This window comes from Channa argus, chromosome 3, assembly GCF_033026475.1.
Source record: "Channa argus isolate prfri chromosome 3, Channa argus male v1.0, whole genome shotgun sequence".
Classification (NCBI taxonomy): domain Eukaryota; kingdom Metazoa; phylum Chordata; class Actinopteri; order Anabantiformes; family Channidae; genus Channa; species Channa argus.
Window position 1 is genome coordinate 11,877,226 of NC_090199.1, and position 12,301 is coordinate 11,889,526.

At 39.5% G+C, this 12,301-nt stretch overlaps 1 protein-coding gene across 6 annotated transcripts in view; it reads right to left on the minus strand.

Moving 5' to 3' along the window:
• Positions 1-12,301, minus strand: part of cntln (centlein, centrosomal protein) — an 80,170-nt gene that overhangs the window by 49,377 nt on the left and 18,492 nt on the right. For all 6 annotated transcript variants that reach the window (XM_067499029.1, XM_067499030.1, XM_067499028.1 and 3 more), the window contains exons 10-11: positions 6,689-6,829; positions 2,576-2,698 (exon numbers count right to left, since the gene is read on the minus strand). In XM_067499029.1, the coding sequence (XP_067355130.1) occupies positions 2,576-2,698; positions 6,689-6,829 (264 nt within the window). The remainder of the gene's footprint in view (positions 1-2,575; positions 2,699-6,688; positions 6,830-12,301) is intronic.

Consider the following 12,301-nt stretch of genomic DNA (forward strand, 5'->3'; position numbering starts at 1 on the left):
CAGTACTGAAGAAGGGAGTCAGCTTCATATACTGTAAACTGGCAGAACAGCATGGCAGAGAAGTGGAGGAAAATCCCTCAGCGTCTGCATATTTAAACTGATGTTCAGCTGAAACACTTTTTCCTGAGAAAGAAAAACTATCACTAACGGATGACATCTACATGACTATTCAATGTGGCCAGAGCAAACCAAGTACGCATGCATGATCACACACACACACACACACACACACACACACACACACACACACACACACACACACACTCCTTAACTAGCAAAGAAACTCATTCACTGGAGTTACCGACTGATGACCAGGAAGTGTTGTGTTAGTGGAGATTGCAGCTGTGGGTTTGTTGCTGACACTGATGTTGACAGCTATTAAAACACTGCAAGAATGGGCTCCTGCTTTAAAGAAGGAATAAGACAACATATAGATTTTTCTTGTCAGGGGCCACCCCTCCTCCCCAACACACTGACCTTAGCAGCAAGGGTGATGCAAAAAACACTTTCAACAGGCAGGACAAACAGAGGTGAAAAGAGAACAAGGAAAGAGAGGAGAGAGTGAGAGAGAGAGACAACAGATTAAAATAGAGGAAAAAGAACAAAGAAATTAGAAAGAGAAAAAAGAACTGAAAGGAAGAGTGCAGGACAGGTTTCTGCTTGAGTGGCCAGAGCTAGGAAGAGTTGTCGAGCACTTTCTGAAGGGAAGGAGCTTGTTTACTGCTGATATGACACGGCTGCCCTGCAGAGAGGGAAATGCGAGCCCTCAGCCCTGTTATTATTAACAAGGACAAAGAGAACAGAGAGAGCACACAAACATGCACTGCGCGCGCGCGCACACACACGCACACGCACACACACACCAGTTGTGCAAACACATGCACACACTACACATTCACAATGCCAATGTGACAAGTATGGATTTTCCCTAGTGTGGTTTATTCACAGAGGATATCTGCAAGATGTCCCGAGCCCCTTCAAGCAGCCCCCAACCTCTCAAATACAAGGCTCTAATGAAAGGCTAGGCCAGGGTACTGTTAACTGATTGAGCTAGGAGCTGGTTGAGGACGCAGTAGAGTTGAGGCTGAATGATGGAACAAGGCATTAACCACATCATGGCTTCTCAGGCTCCGTATAGAGTTTCCCCTGGGTAGCCCAGCTCTGGTCATCAGGCCACAGACCCTTGCTCACAGATCAATAAACCCCTTACTCAGCCAGCACACACATTTGTGGATGTTCTCAAGCTGAAAAATAATTACACAGCAACAGCTACTGTTTATTTGAAAGTGTGCAGGAAAAAAATAGGCCATTATTATGAGAATTGTTTGTTTGTCTGCTGCTGTTAGCTGCTAAGGTCAACATGTCAATGGTACAGGCTTGCGTACCCAATTTGAAAGGCATTCTATTGGAAAGAATTGGATAGGATCAATTTGTGAATAGTGAACTGGACAGTGTGAAGTACTGTACTGTGAGAGGGCAGAGGTGAAGTATTAACTGCAGCTGATCCAGCCAAAGGACTTAAACATGAAGCCATACGCTAAAATAATGCTCACATTTCTGTGGTCATAGATATGAGTTGCCAATCATGTTTTTTTTCTGTGCATGCCTTGCCAAATGCCCCTCAACTAGCAGAAACATAAATGGCACCATTAACTAAGACAGTGAAGCGTGTCGTCTGAATCTATGTAGAGTATTACTGACTAGATAGGTGTCTGTCAGTAATGTAATTTAAACACTTGTTATCTGACAAGAAAATAATGTTTAATGTGTTTTTGGAGTTGTGTTCAAATAGAGATGACCTCTGCCTAATCACTCACTCACTGATCAGCCTGAAAGATGCAAAGGATAAAAAAAGGAGATAAGGAGGACAGCTTTAAAGGGAAGTCAAACTAAATCCAACATGGAAAATTTACTCTTAAAAGAAACATAGGGAAGAGGTGAAAATTACGAGTATTTTGCCTGCAGTGAATTTGCGAAAGAGAGGAAAGGATTAGGACTAAAGAATAGCAAGGAGAAAAGCTTCATAGCATGTGAAGGTTAAAAGACCAATAAAACTGATTCGTTTAAGGGAAAAAAAACCCTGCTGCAACCACTTTCACCAGAGCTGCCCCTCTCCTGCTGCTTCATTGCCTACGCACACTCTATGTGCTCGCACATACCTATGTGCATGTGTGTGAAAGACACTGAAAAAGAACGTTAAAGAGAAGGCCATGGCAGCAGTAGTGCAATTAAACACATTGGAAACGGTGACTGTTAAAGTGTCAAAGTTTTTCACAACTCTACAGGAGATAGCAGCAACAATTGTGGGATATGTGGCCACATCAACAGGCGACTCCATTAGGCTTGTCTAGTGCTTCAAACTATCAAATATGTAATAGGAAAACAATAAAATGGTTTCATGTATTTAAAATATTCTTGCAGTCAACAGCCACTGGCATGTGTAGGATAACTCAGACAGAACACTGTGAAGTAATGGACATATAAATTGAAGAAATATAGGGGTTATGGAGATTAATGTTGACAAGAAAAAAGGAAATGATATTATGTGTATTCATTTGATTTAGCTATTAGTTACCTTTAACTGCAGCAGCTCCTCAAGGTCTTGAATTCTCTGTTCTGCTCCTTTCCTCCTCCTCCCACTACTAAACTCCACACTTCTGGCTGGGGACAGAGACCTGGACCGTTGCACAGGTGCATCCTGGGACAGGTTGGCAAAGAAGCACTGGGGTGAGAACGCGAGCACACTTTACTTACATAGAGAAGCACAAGCCCATGTAGCAATTAACATCTGCAGAAACACTGAGTGAATGCCAATATTGGAATTATCCACATTCATTCCACAACCCTCTCACCTTTAGTAAAACATGCACATTGTCTTTTTCATTACATACATATGCACAAACTAACAAACACGCTATCAGAGGAATAAAGCAAACTGAAGTAGTAGTCTGCTGGAGCTGAAGGGAGGAGGTTAAGTTAAGTGTGTGCATGTGTGTATGTGTGTATTTGGAAGCGAGAACTGCAAGCTGAGAGCAGCAAAGGTTTCTCCTTGCGACTGGCTAATGAGTATGTTCATTTCCATTTACATTGTTTCTTTGACAATAATGATGTCCCATTAGGGGAGACTAAAGGGGCTATAGATTCCAGAATGTGCTGGGCTTCATTACAAGAGGTGGGCAGGGAGGCCGCTCTAATTGCTCTACTAGGGGCCTCCAGGTTATACTTGATAGGACAACTGGAAGAGCTGCCGATTAGGAGGGGGGGGGGGAAGTTTGCTAGCCTGCCTCTACTGCAGAAATAAATAAAGAAGTATAGAAGTGCTGGGGCAACGCTGTAGAAAAGCAGTGGGAACAATATGCTAGTTGAATATGAATATGAGAGGATAGGAAGCCCCCTGCAGTGTCAGGCAGGGCTGACCAGATGGTGGGCTAAAATATGCAGTGGGACTAAATGCACAACAGTCCTTGGGCTAGAGTGGGTGAGAAGTACACATGAAGAGAGGACGTTTACTATATGACAATGAAGCAATAAGCCCCCTCCAATCTTGTCATCTATTAAACTCAAGATTTCAGCACTGGATGATTCGAGACACCTGTGGTTTCTGTGAGAATATACCAAGTGTGTTTTAATAATGTAGGTCCCACAGATTAATTTGCAATTATACATGTATCTGACTGGGGTGATGGCAGAAATATCTTGAGGTTGAGTTGTGTTAAAGAGAGCAACTCAGTGTAGCCAAACAAATTCTAGGCTTTTAGGACAGCAGCACACCAAGATGTTTAAGACTAAAAAAAGATGTCCGAGACAAAAACACAGAACGTCATGAAATAGCACGCAACAGCTTCTGCCTTCTTTGTATCATTTCCAATGTGTTTGTCTAAAATTAAATGCTGAACAAAAAAAGTTGACTACTACATTGAGAAGCAGTAACAAAGTAAAAACTGTACATTTATATTGACAAATACTATTCAATCACAGACTTTTGTTTCAATAGAGGGTTAGCATTAAGCAAATAGAATTTATAGCTAAAAAGACCTGTCACATGATTGACTCAAACAGTTCTTCCTCAATATGATATGTGCATAAGCATAATCATTTGCGTAGGACAAAAAGTTGTGTATTTAAATGTGTTTGGAAATGTACCCTGGGGCTAAAGTTGACATCAGTGACCTGATGTGCCCAATTCTGCTATCATGCCTGCACGGGCGCCAACCATGTGTTTTTACTCAGCCTTAATGACTCTATGCAACTAATTAGGAGATTGATCTGCATATTCCTGATGAGTGGCAGGCCAACTGGCTTAGCTTGTACATACATAGGGGAAACACCAGGGCCAAATAGGGAATCCAAATCAACTAAAAAGCCCAGGATTAAAAGTAAAGATAACCAACTATGAAGTATGATTTACTCAAAAAGGTACAACTAATACGTATTATGGTGGAAATACACTTTGGGTAAATTTTAGTCAATAATGAGCTGAGTATTCTAAAGACATGGTTTCTCTGTATGTAGAAACCAATGAAGAGAAACTGCAGTATGTTTTGTCCAGAGGGGTACAGAAGAGGATGACATGCGGACAGTGGCAAATGACTAAAGTTTGTAACAGATGTTCTCTGGTCCAGTTGGCTGTCTGTGTGTTGCAGGTCCAGAAGACACATTATTGATAAGTTTCCACAAGACACCCCTGAAAGATAGAAAGCAGAGAACACTAGGCAAAGAAAGATGTGCCTGGCATCTACCTCAACTCAGCAGCTGGTTGGCGGCCATGACCTGACCTCCGCATCCCACCCTGTAATGGCTCTGTAAATAGGAGAATGCAATGCAGATGGTGGGGCGGAGGGCATATAGTAAGAATGAAAAAAGACAGGCTGGTATCTAACCACAGTCCGTATGTAAGCTAGAGTAACACTCTTATTTACTGAAGGGTCAGTGTCACTCGCTTTGGAGCAAAGAAGAAACATTTCATCGACTGCTTCCCTCCTCTCTTCACCTCTCCTCCACCCGCTCTCTCTCCATCTCCCGGAGAGCAGGGTCACTGTCATCAATGGGCTTCTTTATTATTGCAGAAGCGTGTCGTGTGTGTCTGGAGCTCTCAAAGCTGACCTTGTTCAGGTTCCCGGGTAAATGGGAGTTTTACACACATAAGAACAAGAGAAGGCACATACATACTGGAGATAGACAGAGAAACATGTATGTGTAAACACAAGGCTACACATTCCATGTGTACACCATCACACAAAACAAATCTAAAACAAAATGAAGACAATATTCAAAAGACAACTGATAAACAACTGATTAATTTAGCAGTAATCTCAAAACCAAAGGTGGTAGGTAAACAACACTGTCCTGTGCAGCCTCAGTAAGGAAAGAGTCTTACTCACACAATGTCTGAGTAAAAGTGACACTGTGCCGTTTTGTTTAAATTGAGTTTAATGGCACATACCAGGTTTATACTGTGGAGACATAACTTATTATAGTGATTTCTCAGGAAACAAATGTAAGAAATGTTTAAAATGAAACACTAAAGCAATCAATTAAATGAAATGGTACTTTGAAAACAAAATCTAAAAAATTAAATCTTCAAATTTAATTTGAAAACAAAAATTCAAAATTTAAAATTCAGTAAAGTGTAGTAAAATATTAAGCTTCATTCTATCCCGACCTATCACACTGTCAGAGCTACTTCATTTTTTGTTTGAATTGATGCCGTTTGTTCTATTATTGCATACAAATTAAATAATTAAGCTCATCATTTATATTTCAACATCAAATGTTTTTGACATGTTGGTTTTTATAAATTTGACCAAAGTGCTGTTACATGATCATTTGTGAACATTTGTGTTTATACATCATGTTACAGTTGCATGTGTGTGTGAAGGCTGTTGAGTCATCAAGAGTGCTAAGCTATTTTTGAGCAGAGAAATGACCTATCAACTGAATTTTTACACATTTAACTGTACACTTGTGATGATAAAAGTAAAGGTGCTAAAAAAAGTTACTTTCCTCAGATTGCCATAATTTGACAAACCTTTTGATAAATAATTTAAGTGTAGTTTCTTTTGAAAAGGGACAACACATATAAACATATAAATCTGTGTACAACGGTAATAGGGTCTTTTGATTGAGTGTGAATATGTGTGTGTTGTTAATAGATAAAACACAGCAGAGCCCCCCAAAAAGGGAGCACATCAAATTATATAAATTCTATTTATTTTGTACAAAGTAACCACTTTACATGTTTAAACTGCCTGGAGGAAAGCATTTCTATGAGGACAGCGGGATAAAAATCAAACTATGTATCTTTAGCTAATTTTTAGAGTAAGTCAGGCCATCTAGAAACATGTCCTGACAAACTTATGAGTAGAAAACTGAAAAGATCAAAAGCTTCTTTCTTGTTCATAATGTACTGCTGAAGCGGTAAATTAGGCAGTGCCTGAGCCCAAGGCATGCGTGAAACCAATAGCACACGCCAGCCTAGTCATGGTAGGAAGGGCATCTGTGTGTGTTGGAGAGTTCAAGACAAAGGTTGGTAGAGATGATAAATCACATGACTGTCAACAGACCAGTTCCTTCATATCCCTTCTCTACAGCTTTGATCTGATCTGAGTAATATGGTTATGGATAAATGTCAGAATGTTAGTCCAATGTGCTTTCTTGACATAATTGGCAGACTTGTGTATTAACCTACCCGCTGTTTTCTGACAGACCTAGTGGAACTTTGATGAATGGTCCTGTCCTCTGGCCTGGAATCTGAACCTTGGGTGAAAGCCCGGTCAGCGTTAGGGCTTGACTTCTGAGTTGCAGCATCGGCCTGCTCTGAAACCAGTGGCTGTAACAAGAGAAAGACCAACAGATGTATGTTTGTTTGTCAGCAAGAAAAAAGAAACAGGGGCCTTTAGGTTGGGAAAGAAAAATGAATCCAAAGTTAAAGTAGGATAACTTGGAGGCTGTGGAGCACATCCCAGAAAACATCATGAGTCAAACTTTCTCGTGTTATTATAAGCATGTGTTGAACATTAATTTAAAACTCAGGTTCAGTCAAATCTGTACAGCATGTGAGATTTCAGCTCCACAATTGTTTTGTGTAGGTAGGTTATTATTAATTCATAATTTGCAACTTGATAAATTACAATTGAATTATTATTATTGGCCAAAACAAACAAAAAAGAAGGGTTTTAAAAGCAGTTATGATGATAGCTATTCAGTCACATTTAAAATTGTTTGTAAAAAACATAATAGTAAACATAAATAGTAATAAACAAATTGTGGTAATTCTTAAGAGATAATTTGTTAAGATCATCTAAATCATCAGGAAAACAAAAGGACAAAAACTGAGAAAAAAATGAAGAGCAAGCAAGATGCTTTGTATATTTTCTACACTTCAATAATGATTAGAAATTGCAGTGACACTGTACTAGGATAAATGTATGTGAGAGGCAGGGGACAGCAGTTTGCCCAGTAACAGTCATGTCAAAAGATAACAAAAAATGTTGGCATAAACAAACAGAGAAAAATAAACTTGCGATGTCTGAACGAGGCACACTGATGGTAAATTACAACACAATAACAGGTCGTCATTATAAGCTTAAATCAACTAACAGATGTGCCATGTGACACTGGGACAGCTACCTACCATCTCACTTCATCATAGTGTCAGTGCCCACCAATGTATCGGTGTCTATTTGTCAGTGTCAGCATAAACTGAAGGGGGCAAAGATAAAAAAATAGAGCCCACATACAGAGGCACCATCCTATGATGAAAGTGTGTAAATATTGATTTTCATACACAGTTCATATCATGCCTTAAGATAATGTGTGTGACGAAGGTATAGTTTTAGGATACATTCAGTTTTGGAGACAAACTGACTAATAAAAAGACAGCATATAGACTTTGCAGGTTACTGTGCTTGATGATATCACCTTGATGCATATACTCACACCTTCCATTCCTTAAATCCTTGGGCAAAAAAAAAGGCGTGAAACACTAAAAAGCAGCCCCACCTGCTGATATCGACAACACCTCTACTTGACACATCAAATCAAAGCCCTTTGACACAGGTCTTCACAGCTGTGATTTACTGGGAAGCCAGGTAGTAAAAACCATACAGGATGTCATCACCTTTTTTTCCAATGAGTTCTGATTGCATTATCAGAAACCTGGCATCTGGGCGTGACCTTGTTAACTGCCAGGGTAATCAACTTTAACCAAAGGGGAGGAGAGGGGATGATAAATTATTAGTGAGGAAGATTTTGTTCATGTTTTATTAAATTGGCCTGTCAAAGGGGGTTGGTCAAATTATCTGGGGCCTCGTTTATTGGAGGCTGGCCATATTGGCACATCTGTTACAATTATTTATAATTTCCAGGCAGTCAGGAGGACGGACTGGGTTTTTCAGCATCGGCCACATAAAGCAATTTGGAAATTAACTGATGTGGGAGTGTCTGAGTTTTTTTCCCCCTCACTCATCCCATCTTGATTTTCATCTAGCAAAAAACTGAAAAACAGGAAATCTGTAAGACAGCAAAGGGAAAAAATAAACATATTACAAGCAGCTTAATGAAAGCAACGGCTGGAGGAGAGCACATTAGATTGAAGAAGAGCACATGCAGGTGCAATGAAAAAAAGAGCAATAGATTGTGGGAGGTTGAGGGAGTGGGGAAAAGAAAAAAAAGAAAAAAGAAAAGCCGGTCTTGGTAATTACTGAACACGATTAGGTTCTTGGGGGAACTTGTCTGGCACTCGTGGTGCTCACTGGTGAGGATGCAGCAGGCAGGACCATATGGAGCTAGGCTTGTGATTGTACTCCCTGAAGCTCGTGACCCGTCTGCTGCCGAGCCCTTGAGCTGAATGTGAAATGAGACTTGCCAGGCCTAATGTTCTACACATGCACCATTTATGCCACAAAACAAATTTGATCACTGTTAATTATGGAGCAGCTATAATCAGGAGGGGCCCCTGCCACACACATCTACATGCATACAAAAATACATACTTAACACACATCTGTGGAGGGACAGGATTTGTGAATGTGAGTGAATAGGCCTAAAAAACTGAGGACTAGAAGGTGCATGCCCCCCACCAGGCCAGGTGCACTTTGTATTCAAAATGGTGATTCTGCTGGGTATGTGTGTTTGCATATATGTATGAGTGTGTGTTAACTGGTAGTGCAGTGAAAAGGGACTTTATAAAACAGCACACAATGAGTAGGATGTAGCGTGCGTGCATGTTTTCTGAGTCCTCCTACACACTGTGGTGTATGTGCTTGAACGAGTGAGTGTGGTGTTCAGCAGCACATGGCTGTGCCTCATTAATGAGCCGAGCTGTGCTACACAGAGCTTCTCATCTAATGAGAGCAGTTGAGCTGGTAAAACACACGACTGGAGTCCATGTCATTAGTATATCTTTGGCCTCGGACATGGCACAGCTCCAAACTCACACACTTACAGAAACCCATGTTGACAACACTATTTACTGATATTACACTCAGCATACAGAAGATGATAGCTTGACAAAAGTAGCATTACATGTCATAAAATATTTATCAGGCTACAATTCTTAAGCATTAAACGAATTTATAACCTTGGCACCTTTTCACATTAGGAGGCTGACTAAAGATTTGCATATTTAAATATAAGGAACAAGTTGTACTCAATTTTCAACATACTACTGGGTCCTGACAATCAAGCTAAATGACTGACATTCCAGAGCAGAAACAATTCAAGGGAGCAGCAAGAGTTATATCAAAACCCACATAAACGTATTGCAGAAATATTTAACTTATAAGCTTTCCATGACTCTCCTGAACAATAGCAATGACGAGTGGTATCATTACAGTATTACACACCATCAGTGATGATGATGATCAAAAGAAATGCCCCACACTAATTTGACCTGAAAAACCAGAGGGTGTATTTATGCACGTGTGTGTGTAACTAGCACTTTAATTGTACATCTAAAAGCATTTACGAAGGCTAACATAGAAAATAAAATAAGAAGATAATAAAATTGGTCATCATGAGAAACGTTACTATTCATGCTTTTTTAATGTCTCTATTTTCTTAATCAATTGCTAAAACTGCATACAAATTTGATGTAAAACAGAAAGTAAGACGATGACGCAAGGGCATGATTTTCCAGAAAAGTAATAGTAAATAAAAACCGATTCCATTATATCCTAATATCTCTGTATTGATGACAATTCATGACGGTGTGACAGACATACAAAAACCAGTTAAAAGTAAAGCAGCACCTGATGTACGCCTCATGATTTGTCCAAATGCTTGCAGTGAGAATGGACTTACAATAATGTATGTTTCAATAAAGACAAAGGACCTCCTTATGCTTACATTTTTGATCAAACTTTTCTGGAGTAATTGGACATGCTTAATTTTTCCTTCTCAATGCTGATGAGAGAATAACTGGTGCTTTGAATTACTGCCCACGATTAACAACTTACCATTCATTTACAGTGGTGAAGTTTCCAGAAAGCCTGAGGTCTGCAACGGATTTTAATGTTGGTCTTTAATCACAGCACAGCTCTGACAGTAGCCAAATACTAGGCTGCTATAAATGCAATGATGCAGTTAGGGACACAGTTGTAAATGATTGAACGTTCATTCTTGCTAGATTTTTCTCTGCTAATGAGGGATCTTCCCTGCCTCTAGATTATGATTGTGTCCACCCAATGTGGCAGCCTAAAGAAATGGTCAGCCAGACCCTACAGCTAGCACATCAGGGCATGAGGCCATTTCCAGTTTGACAATATATACCCCACTGTTTTCACAAACACACTAACAAATACACAACGCAACACATGCTCTCCCGAAAACGTGTCAGACGTAGAGCTGAAACAATTAGAGCATTAGTTGGCTGACCAATACTTCTGATAAATTGTCAAATTATTATTATTAATAAAAATGTAAAAACCACTAAAGACACACTGGTTTCAGCCCCTCCAGCATAAAAGATTTCTTCTTCTTCATTGTAAATTCAATAATTCAGAACATGGCAATGACTGCTTGTACTGTGGCACTGTGAGGGGCTATTTCCCAAGAAAACATTTTTCGTTTTGATTTGTGTATGCATGTATTTACTTTCATAATTGATAAGAGACATTTGAAATTTTAACTCTACAAGGGCAGACACAGATAGATGACAGTATTAGAATAACATTGCTCACATTAATTGACAGCTAGGAAGAACAGTTTGGCTAAGACAGACATTGTGTTTAAACCTTTGTAAAGTCTTGTTAAGATTCTGGTCAAGTGTTAATTTAGACAGGAGTGAACAGACAGTCAATCGTTGTCCACAGCATGGAGGTATAACAACACACAATGGGTGTTATTCCCATCATCCCCCTTAAAAAAAAAAAAAAAAAAAAAGACTGCAGGAGGGGTGTTCAAAGCCATCGCTCTGGTCCATATTCAAATGAGCAATGAGTCTTCCGTCTGTGCTCCTGTTGCGATCAGCACTTTGATCAACTCCAATGGTAACTTCCACCAAACCATTTAAAATTAAAATCAATTCTGCCTTAACAACCTGAGCATTAGAATTTAACAGGTGTTTGGGAAGAAGTTGTTACAGAATTTGCAATTATGTGCTTGGATACACACAACTTTAGTCAAACATGCACCCATGCAGGTGCACACATTCGCACAACCTGTCAGTGAAATTACAGAGTGGGAAACAGAAAGCCCTCTTGACTGAGTGCTATACCTTGGGATATCTGATCTGTTCACTTTGATGTCAGTAGGTAAAAAAGTGAAAAAGACAAATCAGGCAGACAGCAGCTACATGTGTTCAGTAAACAAAAGTTAATAATAATTCTAAACAGAAATTTAACCACAGAATTCTTGTAATAATATTTCCAGCCTAAAAATGTGCAGTGCCTTATTTGTTTTCACCTGGGTAGTGAAGAAAGAGATGATGAAGTGCATATTTAGTTTTATGAAACAAATACACATGTATGTTACATACATTTTCATACATACATACCATTAATACATGTACATGTGCATGCCCACACTACAGACACAGCACTAACTGCATCTTCTGTGAATGTATTAATTACTGAGGGAACACTGCACTACTGTATTTAATTACTGACTAAATGATCCATTTATATTTCACCGCTGGTTAAATTATCAGGGTTAAGTGAGACAGGGCGATTGTAACTCACTTAACATTTGAGCTCATATCTTTTAGTTCCCACAGTCTGGGGGCAACACTGTCAGAAAAAAATCAACCAAATCAAAAACAATTACAGTCTGCAGAGGCAAAGAAATTACTCAACTGCAGCAA